Source organism: Nyctereutes procyonoides, unplaced genomic scaffold, assembly GCF_905146905.1.
Source record: "Nyctereutes procyonoides isolate TBG_1078 unplaced genomic scaffold, NYPRO_anot_genome, whole genome shotgun sequence".
NCBI classification, from domain to species: Eukaryota; Metazoa; Chordata; class Mammalia; order Carnivora; family Canidae; genus Nyctereutes; species Nyctereutes procyonoides.
Window position 1 is genome coordinate 28,738,838 of NW_026575131.1, and position 18,997 is coordinate 28,757,834.

At 49.0% G+C, this 18,997-nt stretch overlaps 1 protein-coding gene across 1 annotated transcript; it reads left to right on the top strand.

The window, feature by feature from the left end:
* The first annotated feature begins 13,247 nt into the window (after positions 1–13,247).
* Positions 13,248–18,114, top strand: FEZF2 (FEZ family zinc finger 2). The gene is made up of 7 exons (XM_055344383.1): positions 13,248–13,330; positions 14,282–14,396; positions 14,762–15,128; positions 15,162–15,709; positions 16,072–16,206; positions 16,406–16,538; positions 17,479–18,114. Exons 3-7 carry the CDS (start codon positions 14,825–14,827, stop codon positions 17,736–17,738), a joined length of 1,380 nt encoding a protein of 459 aa, XP_055200358.1. The 5' UTR covers positions 13,248–13,330; positions 14,282–14,396; positions 14,762–14,824; the 3' UTR covers positions 17,739–18,114.
* Positions 18,115–18,997: the final 883 nt, after the last annotated feature.

Sequence of the window (18,997 nt, forward strand, 5' to 3'; positions counted from 1 at the left end):
TGAGCAATTCATAAACTCCTCTTCTGCCATCAGTTTCTGTTATTGGTGACCAAGAATGCTGATCGATATGAGAGGAGAGGGCTTCAGAAGAAACTGGGAATAGTGGTTACCTCTGGGGAAGGGGATAGCTGACTTTGGAAGGGAAGGAGACAAATTTTTCAGCACATAGTGTTTTATGTTGTTTGATTATTTTAACCATGTGGATTTATTGCTTTTTTTCAAATTAAAAATACTCTATTTTTTAAAAAGTCATCTCTATGCCCAACATGGGGTTCAAACTCATGATCTGAGATCAAGAGTCACATGTTCTCTTACTGAGCCAGCCAGGTACCTCTCAAATTAAAATATGTATGTATGTATGTATGTATATATGTATGTATTTTAGAGATGGGGAGGAGGGGCTGAGGGAGAGGGAGAGAGAGAATTTTTTTTAAGGATTTTATTTATTTATTCATGAGAGAGAGAGAGAGAGAGATGCAGAGACACAGGCAGAGGGAGAAGCGGGCTCCACACAGGGAGCCCGATGTGGGACTCGATCCCGGGTCTCCAGGATTACACCCTGGGCTGAAGGCAGTGCTAAACCACTGAGCCACCTGGGCTGCCCGAGAGAGAGAATCCTAACCACAGATCTCAACGGGGGGCTTGAGCTCACAACCCTGAGCCGAAATCAAGAACTGAACACTTAAGCAACTGAGCCAGTTGGTGACCTAGGAACCCCTAAAAATATTTTAAAGGAATTTTTAAAAATAAATTTACATTTTAAAGTGTCTAGAGCAGCATCTAGACAAGAAAAATTTGGATTAAAGTATAGTTCTAGTGGCAGGCACAGTATGAAAGGTTAAGTGTTACCCTCTTTCTTCTGTTCAGGTCCTCTTACCAGGGAGAGAATCTTAACCTGGAGTGTTTGTCTAGAACTCAGAAGGTCTGTGAACTTGAATGGGCAGAGTGGGGAAGGAGGTAGTGACCACAGTAGCATCTGCAGTATCTGTGACTTTTTTTACCAACAGAAATCTTAGAAGTATTCATATCACGTTATAGTCATTGCAATATCTCAAAATATCATTTATGCTAATCAGTACTTCTAATTTTCCTTAGTTATTAGATCTACTGCTGATTTTATTTAATGCATTAAGAAAAAGCGTATATATCACTTTTTAAAAAAGATTTTGATAACTGTATATCAGTATGAACAGTCTCCTTTAAAATTACACATATTTTTATCTTATGTATTTAAAAGCATTATTCTGAGATGAGGTTCACAAGCTTACCAGTCTGTCAAAGGGGTCTATAAGCACATGTTTGCCACCATCCCCCCATACACAGAAAGGTTGAGAACTTCTGTGAGAGCTCTTCATCTTTCACTCCCCCCATCCCATTCCTTGCTTTACCCATTGTCTCTCTTTTTTTTTCTTTACATTTTTTTATAGAAATTAAGGTCTTATTTATTTTTTTAAAGTAAACTCTACCTCCAGGGTGAGGCTGAAATTCACCACTCTGAGATCAACAGTCATATGCTCTACCAATTGAGCCAGCCAGACAACCCCCATTGTCTTTCTTCTTAATTCTCTTACCTCTAAAACGGAATCCATATCCTACCCTTGTTCATACAAGCCATGTAAGCTGTACACTTTTAATTTCTTGAAAGAAAGTCAAGCCACCAAACTGGCCCAAATAATTCAACAAATGGCGGTCTATAGTTTCCTGCTTGAGGATATTAATATGTCATATCTTTGTGTTTCTACATAAAATGAGATCATAGCTAAGGGCAAGAAATCTGGGGTCCCATTGTGGCTAGCCAGGAGTTTGGGTTCTGCTACTCAACTGATCATGTGGCCTTAGATTAATCATTGATACCCACCACGCCTGGTTTACTTCATATGAAGATGGAGATAACCAGTCTCACTACTTTATAGGCTCACACTGGTGATACAATAATAGCTATTGCTAATAACTGCTAGGCTCACAATGCCTGGCACATAGTAAGAAATCAGTAACCATGGTTTCCCCTGGGGAAAAAGTCTAGATTTGGCCAAACGGAGACTTGATTTCCACTATATTATAGAAGGTGTACTATATTGTGTTGTTGCAACTCAGTAAGTGGTCACAATTATTACTATTGTATCCAAAAAGTCAATGAGTCAGGAAACACAGAAGTCAGAACTACTAATAACCCCCTAGGCAATCAATATTAGTTTATTCATTCCTTTATGTTCTTTACGTGAAAAGTTAATCTGTAAACATAAATCAAAAGATAATACTTCCCACACTGAACTATGTTAAATAAGCATATGCTCCAATTTAATTTAACAAGAGGGATAGAGATTTACTTGCTATGGCTCTTCTTTCATTCCCCAAGGAAGCTCTTATTTATAGAATGTTAAGTTTCTCCCGTACATAAATTTGTACCACCTCCACTCCCACCCCCAAGGAACCTATGGAGGTGTGGGTGGGAGAGAGAATGAGATCTGAAGGAAATCTTTATTCTGGAATTAAAATAAATATCTTCCCAATACCCAAGGAAAAGTCTGGGAAGCCTTCCTTTAGTTAAAAACTAGACATTTTTAAAAACATTAGTAAGGAGACTAAAAGTACCAGCATTCATTCCAGAACCATAGAGGATGAAGTCAGTCTGCCTCTTAAGTAGTCAGTAACTAAGAATCTTGATGTGTGCTGAGCATCATTACAGGACAGTAGGGAGAAAGTCTGTATTTGTAAACCAACATGAGACTTATCCTGTCCTTAGACACTAACTACATGTGGGAAAGAAATACACATAGTACAAAGTGCAATGCTGCAAGCTGAGTTCAAGGGTGTACATGGCAGAGACATAAAGAAAAGAGAGCATAATTCTTCTAGTCATTTGATTCATCCAACAAACCAAGTGTGCTTGCTGTCCCCTGGTAGCTGCAAGGCAGAGACCAAAGCTGAACAAGAGAGGCCCCTGCCCACCAGGAGTTCACAGGCGAGGGGGTTTAAACAGCAAAAATTTACTCTCAAAGAGATGTTCAAGAAGGAGTGGCAAATGAAGGACAGCATCTTAAGAAGTGAGTTTTTTAAATTGCCAACACCAATGCTGTCAGCAAAACTCAGGTTATGAAAACTACAGGGCAAAAAAAAAAACTAATTTCTTTTTCAGGAAGTAAATTGCAATGGGAGGGAAAAAGAGAGAGAGAAATCTATAAATTAAAACAGACTTAAAAGCTTTGATAATCATAATGTATGGACCTTGTTTGAATTATAATTTAAACAAAAACTACTTAAAATTATGACATTTATAAGAAAACTGGAAATCTGAACACCAGGTATTTGACGATGTTAGGAAATTACTGTTAATATTTTAGGTGATGGTAGTTAACTTATTTACAGATGACAAATTATTATGCCTAGGACTTGCTTTAGAGTAATAGGAGGAGAGTAGATAGAGATTTAGAGGAATCAGGATTGGCCTTGGATTGATTTTATTGGCGTTAGGTATATGGGTTCATTATATTGTTCTGGGCACCCATTGAAAACCCCTCATATTAAGGTTCGGTTGTTTTTTATTTAGGAAGAAAGATTCAACAGAAATCACAAAGGTAACAGAAAGCATGCAGTTCACTGGCTAGGGAGAAGCGCAAATTTGACATGAAAATCTAGCTCTTGTGACTAAATAATCCTCCACTGTGTGCCTTCTCTCCTCTATTTGTGTGATATGGGCTGGACCACTCTTCTCATTTTCTAGAACTTTCTTCCTCTGGAGTTTTTTTATTCTTTTTCTAGGCATGGTGAGAGATATGCACCAGTCCATCTGTTCTCAGGAGTATCCTCCTCCTGGCCAGTGAGCTTGCATTTACAAACATCTGTCCAAGGCCAGGGCACAATTCTTTGGGTGACTTTTGTGAGAATTGCAGACCACTTTGGCCTCAAGCCTGAGGCCTCCACTCATAAGGAGGCCTCTGGCTACACATCAGCACCTACATGCAGGAAATAAGGGGCGAGCTCACCCAGGAAGGGACAGAGGGTCTAGAAAACATAGAGGGGCCAGCAGCTTGCTTTCTGAGTAGGGATTTCTGAAGAGCAAAGAAGTGAGGAGGCTTCTCAAGGAAATGTTCAAAACCTAAAGCAATCTGGAACCATTTGGATGCCACAAGATACATGACACTGGTCTACCCTTTCTTTGAAAGGTTCTCTCTTTGAGATATCATTTCCCATATTTCTTCATCTCTACTATCATCCAGGTCTGTACCAGCATTTCTATGTTCTACTTCTCCATAACTTGGCACTTGAGTGTATCCTGGGCAAGAACATATGGACAAAAAAAGCAATGAGAGACCATTTGGGACCTATCAAATTTGTAAGGATTTTTTTTCAGTGATAATGCCCAGTGTTAGTGAAGGTTCTGGGAAAGAGGCAATGTACCTACTTCTGAAAGGCAATTTGTCAGTTGATATTTAAGGCTTTAAAAATATGCATATCATTTGCTATAGTAATTCTGCTTTGGGAATTTGTCCTATGGGAATTAGCTATGCACAAAATTTATGTATGGGAATGTTCCTGATGGGAACTATTGCAAAAAAAATATGAACAACCTAAATATCCAATGACAAGGGACTATTTAACTCACGTTAAAACCATTTAGTGGAGTACTACAGAGACGTTAAAATATGTCTTAGTAGCATATTTAAAACATGGGGAAATAGTCACGCTATAATTAAATGGCAAAGCTGATTATAAAACAGTACGTATCATATGATGTCCACCCTGTCAATGCATAAAAAGAATATACGCTAATGCATCTCTCTTTCTCCAGAGTAGGATTATGCACATTTTTAATATTCTTTGTAATCCTCTGCTTTTCCCAAAATTTCTTCATTGATTACTTTTTTTAAATCAGAAAAAAAAAACGCCACAATGTTTTGATGTACAAAAACAAGAAAGTAATTTTGGCTCAGTCAGTATAACATGCAACTCTTAATCTTGGGGTTGAGTTCAAGCCCCACCTTGTGTGTAGAGACTACTTAAAAATTAAACCTTGAGAAAAAAAGAGAAAGTACTTTTTTTGCCCCTTTTCCTCCCCCAGTCAGGCTGAAAGATAGTGGTTATGGATACCAATAGCTATTGTAATAACAATAGCAAACACAAGAGGAGTGCTTTCCTGTGGCCAGTCCTGGGTGTTTGAGCTTGATGCATTTTCTCATTTAGTTCTCACCACCCTGTACCCAAGTAGATGGCCATCTTTTGCCAAAGCTGGGCAACTAGCCTGCCTGTGGACACACAGCTGACTGATTAACCAGGCTTCTAACTTAATCTGATTCTAGAACCCACAGTGCCACAGATACTCAGCCCTACAAAACCCAGAAAGGATCGCCATGTTGTGCCATAACAGCATGCTCCACGGAGACCCAAGTCCACCCAGACCAGAATCCTATGTCTAGAAAAACCTCCAGGCAGCGAGCAGCCAAACGAGGAGTTTACCCACCCATCATAGAAATGCCTCCCAAAACCTGTTCTTTATTAGTTCAGCCTGCCACCTCTGTTGGAATGGAGAGTTTCTTAAATTTTCTAACTTCCTTGTCAGGGAGTTCTTTGGGTATGCTTTTGTTTTTTACTTTTTCCCTCTGACTGCCCTCTTTGAGAATCTTGGACCAACCTAGCCACACCCATTAGCCATTCTCCATTTCTGGGCACAAAGCCTGACTTACAGGAGGTATTTACATATGCCCACTGGTTGAATGAAGGAATGTAAGCTCTGTCAGGGCAGGGATGGCATCTATGTGGGTAAGCACAATATGCCTGGGATCTAGATGATGCTCCATATAGAAAATCTGAAGATATAGGTGTGCTGGCTAACTAATAAATTAATCAGATCACCTGGGTCTTATCTCCTCTCGCTCTTTCAGGACTAGAGATTATTTTTAGCCTATCTAAATTAGAGCACCAGTTCTTACTCCCTCACTCCTACCTTAATTGCTTTAGTTGTAGGTTCTTGGTACCTTCCTTAAAATGCTGAGATCAGATTTGCAACAAGTACTGCTCACAGGATTCACCAGGGATTTGCACAAAGGGATTGTCAAGTATTTAGTTTGATTTCTGTATCCCAAGGCTTTTTCCTGCTAAAATAAACTTCACCATCCTCTCCCAGAGCAAAACTGCTAGTCCTGCTAACTGGGTCACTTGCCAGAGAGCCAAGATTCTGTCTTTTTCCCCCTGGTCTTGTCTAGGGCCAAGACCCAGGGAGTTGAGCTCTAAAGACTTGCCAAGGCTTTCTATTAATGCCAGTTCCTACCATCATGCTGTACCCCACCCTCCTTCCTTCAACCAGACCCTCAGCCCTCCAAGGCAGCTTGCCAGTTTGTGACTCTGGAAAGTTTGAGGCAGTTCCTGGCCTGACATTCTTCACCTGGTGCCCTGGGCGAAGAGTACAGGTCCAAGGTCAAAGGTGCCGTCCTTCTTCTGAGGTCTTGGGTGAGAAAAATGGTTGAAATGAAATCCCCTCATTAAGCCAAGCATTCTTGAGTCCATTGCAGGTTCCCTGGGAAGTTGGATCAATGGTACAGGCTCCAAAGACAACTGTGTGAGGAGTTTGGATGCAGCTTGTTATTAAAAGTCTATATGAGAGGCCAGTTAACTGATGGTGTTGTTTGGTCTAGAGGAAGAAATTCAAGGAGCATTATTCAAGAGGCAGGTGAGCATTGTCTCTTTGGGGATCTGGGGAAGGGAGGCAAATCAGACAACTTCATGCTGATTATTCACTTATTTAACAGATATAAAGATATTATAATAGATATACAGACATGTGACCAAGTAACTGTATTTAACAAATATATAAAAGCATGAGAAATACATAGAAAAATATTCAAATAAGTGTACATAGCTTGATGGGTATTCACAAATTAGAACCTCTACCAGGAAATAAACCCTTACTAGCACCTCAGAACTCCCCATTATGTTCCCCAATTTTGCCTATTTTCGAACTTTTAAAAATGGAATCATGCAATATGTAACCTTTTGGATCTGTTTTTGTTCAATATTGCTTATGATATTCATTGATACTATTTAGTGTAGCAGTGGTTTGTTGATTTTTATTGATGTATATAGTATTTCATTTTGTGAACAAACCATTATTTATTTATGAGTTCCACATTTGATGGTTATTCAATTTCCAATTTAGGACTATTACTAATAGCACTGCTATGAACATTCTAGTCCACATCTTTGGGTGAATATAGGTACACACTGCTGTTGAGTATATATTTGGGAGTGGAATTGCTGGGTCCTAATGAATGCCAATATTCAACTTTAGTAGAATAATGGCAACCAGTTGTTCAATTACATTCTGCCAGCAGTTCAGGCTAGTTGTTTAGCTCTAGGTTTTTAATATTGTGGTTAGGAGTACCGGGTCTGAAAACAGACTCTTCCCAGTTATGGGACCTTGGACATGTTATCTAGCTTCCAAGAGCCTCAATTTTCAAATCTGTGTAATGAGCATATGATTATATACTTCACAAGAAGTGAGAATTGAGTAGAGTGAGTATTAGCTCAGTCCCGTGTCTGGTATGTAATGGACCCTCAGTAATAAGCAATCACCTACTGATTGATACCCTAGCTTAATGCCCAAAGAGAGAGGGTCTGTGTGAGGGAGCACTGGAAGCAGCAAGAGGCTGATTCATTCATGAAGGAGCTCTACTCAGCATCTTTGCAGTTGCCATTTTGTCTTTACCAAAGTCCATCTACAAACTACTGGAGTGGAGCACTCAGACCCAAATCTTGACCCAGGAGTGGAGAAGATGGGATTCAGTCGAACAGTGCAGACCTCCAGAAACCCAGGCTGGAAAGAACTTTAGCCCACACTCCTGGGAAGTGCCTATCAAAGTCAAACCAAATCATACCACCCACCAAACAAGAAAATGGAGAGTTTTGCTTCAAAGGTGATCATAGCGTTTCAGGTTCTTATCCAACGGACCAGCCAATGCTGACCTACAGGGCCCGGCAAATTTCCAGAAGTTTGAACGAATCTGAAATCAGTTCCTCTCAGCCCCTTTGCCCCTTCCAGTCCTTCCTTTTCCCTGCCGGCTTAACTCCAGCTCTCAGCACTTAACGCTAATACCTTTGGGCAGGCTCCACCGCGGAGTTTAACTAGCTGCCAAGTTAAATAACACGGAGGATCCTAAGCCGTCTTCCCAGGAAGTTAGAAATCCACAGCACGGGAACTAGGCAGGGCCAGTCACTCACCAAAATGCCTTTTAATTTCACATATATATATATATGCAATTATATATATGTGTGAAAATTATATATACATGAAATTTATGTATATGAAATATAATAGACATATATATACAAAAGTTGTATATTACACATATATGTACGTATATGTATATGTATATATGTCTAAGTGTGTGTAATATATATATATTTATTGTTCTTCATATATGAATGTTTCCTTTGGGTTGTACACCAAAACTGCATCACAAGAGGAAAACTCATTTGCGTGAGGCGACTGCCTTCCCCGCTGCATCTCGCAAAATGACACGTCCGCTGACAAACTGCTGCGCGACGGTAGTGGATCAGATTCCTAATTAAATGGCATTTCTAAGTGAAGGGGTGTCGATTGTAGTGAATTCACATATACATATACACATACGTATACAATGCGCATACATAACGCATATATAACATGTAATATATGTATTTTTAAAATATGTATACTTAATTATATACGAATTTAAACATATATTTAATTTGTGATTATATGTGCATCCAGTAGTCAGAAGAGCGCACTTAACTTGAATGGGTGGAGACTGCAGATCTGCTCTGCATTTTGGGGAGAATCCCTCTGGCCTAGGAGCGGTATTCCCAGATTTCCAAATGCGTAGCTAATGTCCTCTGATGTGATTGCAGAGGGGGTGGGAGGATTCTGGAAATCATGATAGGTTTGCTCCACCGCCTGATTCTCTTCCCTTGGCTGCAAAGCTCGGCCGCCCTTGGCTTATAGGCGCCTCTCGTGTTCAAGGGTGAAAACCAGTCTGTGGGTGCACTGAGATTTGCAAACTAGTCCCCGAATGCAACGGGTGCTGCAGAACCGCCGCCGGGTGCAGTGGGACGGGCGCTCGGCCACCCTGGCTGTGGGCGCCGCAGCCTCCCCGAGGACGCGGGCAGATGCAGATGGCTCTGGCCCATCTGTCCCTGGAGGCCCGGGCCCGAGACTGCGCTCGCGCGCTCTGCGCGGGCATCCGGAACCCGGGAGCTCCCCGGGCGCGCCCGGTCTCGCCCGGCCCGGGTATCTGGGGCTCTTTGTCTCCTGGCCGCACTAATCCTGCAAACCGCGCGCACCGAAGGCGGAGGCCCCTGAGCCTTGGACAATCCCGCTCCTGGCAAGCCGGTCCGAATGTTTTCAATAAAATGCTTCCTGGGGAGGGATGGGGTGGTGGAGAAAAAGAGGATCGCAGAAAAATTTCTTTTCAGAAGTTAATCTGTGTTCAGCGGTTAAGCGTGGCACCGTGTAAATCAGATCCTAAATATCCCTTTAAAAAGAAGTAAGAAAGAGAGGGAAGGAGAAAGAGTCCTTAAACCACAAAGTTTGGTTTGGGGGTGTTTTGTTTTATTTTCCAAACAAGTTACGGAGGAGCGGGGGAGGAAACCTGGAATCAGCCCGGTGGGTATTTCCCCCAAGCCCAGGAGCCTGGAACACGCCGTCTGCCCCCTGGAGAGATGGCAGGAGGATGTATTAAGTATTGCAACCTAATACTCAGGTGAGAAAATAATAATAATAATAATATTTAAAATAATAGTGCCTCTTGTCATCTAGAACCAAGAGATACAAGCGACCAGAGCTGGAACTGCAACACCTTTTCTGTAGTAGAAACGCTTGCCTTTCCTCTTCGGTGATGCCAGAAGTGGTGCAAAGTGTGAGCTTTTGCCCAAGAAAGGGGATTTTCCTCTGAGGTTGTCTACACCCAGGGAAGGCGTCTGCGAAGTAATTTGTCCTAAAATGAGGGCGATTTCTGGCCTTAAACAACAACAACAAAAATTTTAAACAAAAGTCATCATTACACAGTGTTCGGGTTAGTGACCATAAAAAGGCCAGAGGGAGGGTGCAGGAGGAGAGGAGAGGCTCTAGCAGCGCCAGTCATATTTAATATGCTTCCCACAAGAGAAGCCCTTGCAAAATCAATAGACAGCGCCAGCTGTGCTTAAACCTGCGATTTCAATTAAAACATTGCGCTCCAGTCCTTGGGGTTGAGCCTGGATCCCCAATCAGTGGTGTGCGAGTGGCTTGGCACGGGTGCAGCGTCCCACAGCCGCAGATCCCCGAGGTCGCGGCATGGGTCAGGCCCAGCCGAGCCGCAGAAGCGCCCGGCCTTGGCACCCTGCTCTGCAGCGTGGGAAGGGCACAGGCCACGGAGGGGCGTCAGGCTTAACTCTGGCAGCAATGCCCTACCGTGGCAGGGGTGCTGAGGACCAAGCACGGGCCAGATGGGCCGAGCCAAAAGCGTCTGGTTTTCGGCGGAGATGCCCGAAGGAGATGGGCCCGCAGCTGAGGCCTCAGAGCGGAGGAGGACCCCACGGTGGGTCCGGCCTGGCAGGCCAAGAGTGATGGACCGCGGTCCGCAGGGTCTGGAGTGAGGCTGACCTAGGCGGGCTTGGGTGTAGGAGGGCAGCCTCGGAAGGAGGCCCTTGGGCGCAGTAGGCGCTGAGGCCTAGTGGGCCTCGCCTGGGCCAAGACCGCGTGCCTCCAGGTAAAGTGGCTAGCCTGGTCCAGTTGCCCACCCAAGGCACCTGCTCCTCCACAGTGGAGCTTTTGTACCAGTCTGGAATGGGAGAGAGATGGGACTTCTCATATCTCACCCCAGGTCTTGGCCCACTTTGAACCATTGCTTTGACGGACAGGACTTCTTTAAGAGCAGGAAGCTTTGGAAAACTTTATTTTCCATAGAAGGAGTCACATCCTTGAAACATCTCCTGATCCCTGGAGCCTCCTGTTCCCCTTCATGTTGGAATTACTTTGGATTTTCTCCTGCCCACCCATCACTGAAAATGTGTAGGTAGAAAAAAGTGACCCCTAATCTCACAGAACCCCGCCATCAACTTAATGAAATTGTCAAATTTTAATTCCTGTGGTTGCCCCTCTTCGTTTTGTTTTGTTTTGTTTTGTTCACATTTCAGCCTCAAAAAAATGCTGCAAATGAGAATGAGTTTGAAGGGTTGGGGGGCAGCGAAGGGAAGTCTCAGCATTCCCTCCACCAAGTGCCACGTTTCCCTAGTCCTCTTTTATTCTGCCTGAAATCATCTCGTTTACAGAAAATATTTGTTTGCACTATTAGTTGGTACTGGAGTTAATTACTCAATGTGTTAACGTGAAGTAATATGTATAAAAGTAGGATCAGTGTTTATTGTGTGGGTGAGCTGTTGAGCGGTGCTTGAATAAACTGCAATTAGGGTTAGATAGAGATTAATTAACATGTGAGTGGCAAGGTGTAAAACAGTTTCCAACCCTCCACTTCAATATAATCTGCGGGCGAGGGAAGGAGAAGTTTGTGGAAGCTAATTAAATACTTTTATAAAAGCCAGTGTATTCACCCAACATTTGGAAAGAGAGGCACATTAGGGGCAACTTGTTTTTACCCAAATGTTTTCTTTCTGTGGAGGTAGCACTCCTTTGTGGTGCCGGGGAGAGCGGGATGGCTTATGCTGTTACAAAAAGCGCTAGGGATGGCAAGGCAGGTTCACGGGAAGCCTTTGGAAGCCTTTCAGCCTGATGGAGCTTTCAAACCAGCAGATCTCTGATGCTGCCGAGATCCACAATTACCCAGTTTGGAAGGGGAGTTGGGGTGCAGTGCCGGTGACTGAACGAGACCCGCAGGAAAGTCGGGATAGAAATTCGGGTTTTGAGCCCCTGCGGGTGTATTGATACTATTTCAATGTCGGGGTGAGTTGTTGGTCTGTTTCGGGTTCGGTGGTGGTGGTGTGTGTGTGTGTGGGGGGGTGGTAGTGGGGGGAGTTCCTCTACATTGTTTTCACATTAACATAGGGATGGGGGTACACTGGGTCTGGAATTCTGCTTCTCTGAACATCTAAACTCAATGGGCTGTATATGGAAATATTTTTCAAAGGAGCAAGCTTCTTTCTTAGCTTCGAAATCTGCAAGTTTGGGGAGAGGGTTTTAGGGGAACAGGCTCATGCCTGATGAATTTAGGGGCAGCAGAGGCAGCTTCCCAGCTGGTCAGGGGGAAAAAATTCAACCCACTTATGTCACCCTCCAGGCCACTTGCCCTTGGAGACATCTCTTTGTTTCCTCCCCTTGCTTTCCCTTTCCCTCACCTGCCAGGTCGCTATCGGGTGTGAAATCGCAGGTCAGAGGGGGAGTGGGCAGCCGGGAGAAGTTCTGAAGGGGAAAAGGAGTGCTTTCCCTCCAGTTAAAACTAGACCTTTACCATTCTTTCCCTGATGGTTCTCTGGGATGTTTTGCAGCTGAGAGGCCTCGGGCTGGATACTCAGTTTCTCAAGACCTGTTCCTGAGTGAAGCAAAAGGGAAGGGTTTGCTTCCAGTAGCATTTTCTTGGGCTCCACGAGATCGTGTATCTTTAGAGATGAAATTCACTATCAAAACCTCAGCCCTGTTTGCTCATATTATACCCACCGTAATCCTCTTAAACTGTGGTTGCGGCTACAAAGCTCGTGGTCTTGCAAAAGCCGGCTGGCAAGATATAATTGTCCCGCAAACAAAACCGTCCAAAAGTTTTTTAAAAACCCCTGCACCCCCTCCTCCTCCTCCTCCTCCACAAACCTAATTCTCTCGCTCTCTCTCTTGCTAGCCGTTCCCCCCCTCCTCCCCAACCACCACGGTAAGAACCCTCAGCCTCGACCACTTTTGTTGTCGCCAAGAGCACCCGGCCTGTTGAAAGTGCTGGAGCGTCTTTGAGCAGTTTGTTGTGATACGCAGGTGGAATGGTCTGCAAACAGATGAATTCAGCCCCTCCAAACCGAGCGTGGAGCGCGCTGCTTTTGTGCGCCAGGCACAAAAACGCTGAATTCCTCCGAACTTACTTGGGGCCTGTCTAGAAAAGGGCCTTTTCTTCCCTCTGCTTGTACCTCTGGCCACACTAAGTCTCTGCCCGCCCCCCTTCAAGCCCCCTCCCTCTCCCCTCTGATAATCCTTCTCTTTATTTTAGAAAAACACAAAACCGGTTCCACGCGGTGCTTTAGTGGCTAAAAGTGAAAGAGCTGCCTTGGCAGAATTGAGCTCTATGAATCACTTCGGAAAATTGGTTCGACTGAATGGCCTTAGGAGGAAAAACGTTTTAATAGGATCCAGGGGAGGTTCTGCTGTTTCAATCTGCTCCTTAAACAGGTGGGGATTGGACCTTCTCAATTATACAAACAGTAAGTACCCATCAGCAGGGAGAGCTGCCCTCCGAATCCGCCCCGCACGCAGCCCCTGAACCAGGCAGCAGAGCCGGGCTTTGCCTCAGAAACCCGATCACAGATCAGCGATGCTGATCGATTAGGATCTCAAACAGTCCTCCAGCTTGCTGTGCAGTCTCCCCCAGCCGCAGGCGGCGGGGGGGCCGGGGGGAGGGGGCGGCCAGAGAGGAGGAGGCGCACCTGCCGGGCGCGCCGAGGCCCCGGGGATGCGGGCGCACGGCCTTGCTCTTCCGGACGCTACGGGGTCGTCCTTGGGCGGCGGGAGCTCTCCCCCGACCTCCGACGCCAGCCCAGGCGAGCTCGTTGTTTTTGCATAAATTAATATTTCCCCATTAACAAGTCCCCCCCCTTCCAAACGCGGCGCCCGCGTCCATGCGCCACATCCTAATGAGGTAATTATCATTTGCGCGTGTTCGGGGCTGGCGCCGGCTCCGTGGGTAAATGGCAGTTTATTAGCACGATGCCCAGCTCGGCTGCAGAGGGCTAAGGGATAGTTCAGCGACTAGACGGACACCCGGGGGCCCTTTGGGGCGGCGCGTGCAGGACCCTCTGCCCTCCCCGCGTCCCTCAAACCTATAGGCCCCCAAAGTTGTGAATCTCTCACAGAACTCTGCCTGGGTTTGGGCTCCCCCCACCTTCTTTCCACCGGCAAAACCATCACGATTCCTCCCCCTCCCCCCTCCCGTCTCTTCCCTCCTTCCCGATTCGCGAACCGCTCGCACTTTCCCGAGGGGAGCGCGGGCGCCAGTTGCCTCCTTTTAAAGTTTGAGGGGCGGTGGCGGCGGCGGCCGGCAGGCGCGGGGGAACACAGGGGCCGCTACGGGAGCCGCGCCGCCGCCCATGTCATTCCACTTCAAGTGACTTCATGTGATGTCAGCTGAATGTAAAAGACAGTGATCTCACGCGGAGGGGAAGATGTTTGCCATCAAAATGTGACAGAGGAGACACGCTGCATGGCTCGGAACGCATCTCCTTGGCGGTGGGGGAAAGAGGTAAATGCGAGGTGGCTCTCCTGGTCCTCTTTAACTTTGCCCTTTCACTGTCCGGCTCCCCGCACGCGTGGCGGAGGCCAGGGTCCAGGGAGCGGCTCAGGGGGGGTTAATTTGAGGCTCTTTTCTTTCTTTCTTTTTTTCTCTCTCTCCTTTTCCTTTGTAAACCCTCCCCCCTTCTTCCCCCTTTCAAAGTCTCAGGGCAGGGGCTGGTGGGTTCCTTTGCGCGCCGGGTTAATGGGCGGTAATTTGGTACCCTTGGGTGCACTTTGTTCTGCCCCTGTTCATTTGAATGCAAATGGGTGACCTGGACCCGACAAGGTGCTTATTAAATTGCGGTTTCCCTCCCTGCCTTTTCCGGAATGCAGACTTAGAGGAGAGAGGCTGCGCCCTGGCCCAGTCCGGCACGGCAAGGCTCGGCTCGGCGCGCCATGGCCAGCTCGGCTTCCCTGGAGACCATGGTGCCCCCGGCCTGCCCGCGCGCTGGAGCGTCGCCGGCCACTTCCAAGACGCTGGCCTTCTCCATCGAGCGCATCATGGCTAAGACGTCGGAGCCCCGTGCGCCCTTTGAGCCCCGGCCGGGGACGCTGGAGGCAGACGGCGGCCAGGGCAAGAAATTGCTCAACCTCTGCTCGCCGCTGCCTTGTATGATCCCCCTCCAGCCCCTAGGCTACGAGGTGCCGTCCAAGACGCTGCTCAGTTACTCGGAGCTCTGGAAAAGCAGCCTCCGGGCGGGCGGCGGCGGCGGCGGAGGAGGAGGAGGAGGAGGAGGAGGAGGAGGCGGCGGCGGCGGCGGCGGCGGCGGTGGCGGGGGGGCCCCGGTGTGCGGCGCCAGCGGCTTGTGCAAAACCAACTGTGGCGTGTGCTGCAAGGCCGATCTGGGCCTGGCGCCGTCTGCGCTGCCGGCGGGCAGGGTCATCAAGCCGCAGGTCATCAACCAGGCGGTGGGGCTGCCGGCCAGCGGCTCGCTCTACTACTTCAACTACCTGGACTCTGCCGCGTACCCGCCGTCTGAGCTCCTCGGAGGCCACCTCTTCCCATCTGGCCTCCTCAATGCACAGGCCCCCGCCGCCCTGGCTGCGCACCCCAAGCTCTTTTTGCTGGAGAACGCCAAGTTGGCCGGCCTGGCCGCGGACAAGTTCCCCCATCCGGCCCCCTACGCGCATAAGGAGCGCTTGCCCGCGCCGCTGGAGCAGGTGCTGAAGGAGAACTCGGCCCTGACTGCCGAGCGCGGCGGCGTCAAGGGCCACAGCAAGCTGCCCGGGGGCCCTGCGGACGGCAAGCCCAAAAACTTCACCTGCGAGGTGTGCGGCAAGGTGAGGCCCCGGGTCCGCGGGGGCTGGGAGGGATGAGCAGGGATGGCTGCTTCCCCGAGGCAGCCCGGACCGCCCCTTTCTCAAGTTCAGGAGCGCCCTGTAGCTAACTACTACTCACAGTGGGAGGGAGAGGGGGGGGGGTCCTAGTTGGGCCTCAGTTTCCCATTCTGTAAAATGGGGATGCGGTTGTCAGCGGCCACAAGGGACTGGCGTGCACAGAGGGTTGGAAAGCACTTGGAGAAATGAAAAGGGCTCTGTTTCCCGGAAGGGAGTGTTGGTTGGGGGATGTAGGCTGTGGCCTCCCCAGTTTGTAGTCTCTCTCGGACGGACACACCACAAGGCCCCCTCGTGTCCTTCCGTAGGTGTTTAATGCTCACTATAACCTCACCCGCCACATGCCGGTCCACACCGGAGCCAGACCGTTCGTGTGCAAAGTCTGCGGCAAAGGCTTCCGCCAGGCCAGCACGCTCTGCAGACACAAAATTATCCACACCCAGGTACGTGGCCCCCGGGTCCAGTTCGGCCCGCGCGCAACACCCCGCAGCTGAGCGACGGTGTTGGGGAGAGGATGGCAAGGGTTCCCCTTACCCCTCCCGGGGGGCCCGTATCCCTTCGAGGAACCCCTTCAAGGTACCCCTGAGCTGGCCTCTTCTGGCCAGGGCCTTGGCCTCACTGTGCGCGCGCCCCTTTCCGCAGGAAAAGCCGCATAAATGCAACCAGTGCGGCAAAGCCTTCAACCGCAGCTCCACGCTCAACACGCACATCCGCATCCACGCGGGCTACAAGCCCTTCGTCTGCGAATTTTGCGGCAAAGGCTTTCACCAAAAAGGTAATGTGCGGGGCGAGGCCCTCTCCTCACCTCTCACCTCGGGACTCGGCGGGTCACTGCCAGCGGGAAGGCAAAGAAGGATCCGCAGAGAGGGAGCGTGAGAGCTGCAAGCTCGGCAGCAGCATTTCTTTGGAATCGGGTTGTGACCGGTTTGGGTGGAAGCTCTCCAGGCCGGGTTAGTAGACCTCGCTGGAGTCAGGCTGGTTGCATGGGGAGACTCCCAATTTGGGAGGTGGGAAGGAAGGAAGAGGCAGAGGGAAAGGAAGCAGGAGAAAGAGAGACTATTGCCCTATAGAAAAAAGCTTGCCTTTGTAGCCGGGACACCCCTTTCAGATGAAAAAGAAAAAAAAAAATCGAGGCAAACTCCACCTCCTGGGAATAACAAGACTGGGGGAAACCATTCCCGTCCCCAGCACCTCCAGGCCCGGCTCCCGGCTTGGGTTTCCAAGGTGCTTTTGGATCTCCAGGTGGTAGCTGGGGGCGGGGTGGGGGGACCAGAGGGAGTAACTTTAAAAATGAGAAGATAAACAGAAAATGAGGGACGAAGCCCGGTTTCGTGCGAAATTCTTCCAGCGAGGCAGCAGCGGGGTGAAGGACCCGGTGCGTCCCTGGGTTGTGCAAAAGTTTCCCCGGGCCAGCCGAGCACAGCGGGAGGGACGCTGCGCGGGGCCTGTGCACCGGGCGGGGCAGGGGCGCGGGGAGGCTACGCGGGACTCGGTCCTCCATCCCGTCGTGAGAGCCTGCGGCTTGACGCAGACGAAGTTTGACAACTTCTTCACTCGGAGAGGTCGCGCCCGCCTAGCCAAGCGTCGCCTTCTTTGCGTGGGCACCTGAGCCAACCCCGGGACGCTCAGGAGCGGGGGAGGGGGGGGGACACCCCCAACACACACACCCTACATCATCCCCCCTCCCTCCTTTTTTTGTTTTTGGTCTCCCGTAGGCAACTACAAGAACCACAAGCTGACCCACAGCGGCGAGAAGCAGTACAAATGCACCATCTGCAACAAGGCCTTCCACCAGGTCTACAACCTGACCTTCCACATGCACACCCACAACGACAAGAAGCCTTTCACGTGCGCCACTTGCGGCAAAGGGTTTTGCAGAAACTTTGACTTAAAGAAACACGTGCGCAAACTCCACGACAGCGTGGGGCCTGCAGCCCCCTCCACAAAGGACCTGACTCGGACAGTGCAGAGCTGAGAGCTGCTGCCTCGCCCTCCCTTCCAGCCCCATCCAGCCCCAAAACAGATCACAAGTATAAACTTATTTCTAAAATTAAAAGAAAATTAAAAAAAAAAACTATAGCAGAGAGGCTAAAAATCTATTTATCGAAACCAGCATATTTTTTGGAAAGCTAAACGTTTCCTCGATGACTGGCAGCAAACGCGTGGCTCCCACCTTTGTGCATTCGGGAAACTTATTTAAAAACCCAGTGCGCTGAAACGCATTTTCTTCCAGGCCTCGGCTTCTGCTCGGGCGGCGGGTTTTCACCCCAGCCTATCACGTGAACTCCCCGGAAGAGCGCGGCGCCCCCAGCCATCTTTATACAACCCTGTAAATCCTCCTGTACAAGCGATCTCGGAATATATACATGTCTAACTCAATAAACAGAATCACTAGTGCGCGTTTTCTTTCCCCACCTCCCCCCACCCCCCTCTCCCTCGCCGCCAGGTCAGCCCAGCGACCCCAGAGGATGAGAAGGGGAAAAGGCGTTCAGGGCATTTCCTGCCCCAATGCGACTTCCTTTGGGGTGCTGGGACCTGGGGGAAGCCAAGCCGGGGTCCCTGCGGCGCTTGCACGTTGAGAACCCCTCCCCATACACACCGGGAGCGAGGGAGCAAAGGTCTGCATCGGCCTACACGTGGTGCCAAGTTTTTCGTTGGTGACTCTTCCGACGCTTGGGATTCTGGGTGTTGCCTTATTTGGGTGAGAAAATTAAAAAAAAAAAAAAAAGGAAAAGAAAAAGGAGGGGTTAAAAGTGGCTGGGTGTTGGAGAGCCGGTTTTAGGTGCATCTTTCAGCAAATCGCTTTGCCGCGCGGGGGGCAACCGGCCAGGGCAATGACACTCCCCGCCTCCCCCCACCCTCCTCCCCGCCCTGGGGAGCTGCTGGGCACGTTCCCTTTTCTGGGCGACCTGAGGGGCGGGCGCGGGGGTGGGGGTGGGGGTGGGGGCGGGGGGGGGCTCGTCCTCCCCGGTTCTCCTGGAGACACGAGCTGCAGTGCCCGGGGTCCCCAGCCCAGCCCGAGCTCTGGGGCTCCCCGGCCCGCGCTGCGGAGCTGCAGGCAGCCTGCGGGTGCTGCGCGCCCTGCCGCGGGAGGGCGCACCCGGACTCCCGGAGCTCGCCGCCGCCGCCGCCGCCGCCTCCCGCGCCCTGATTACCGCGCAGTTAGCCCATTTTCTGAATAGCTATCTCCGCCGCCGAGCACGCTGATGAAATGATCTCACGCTTGCTTCCTAA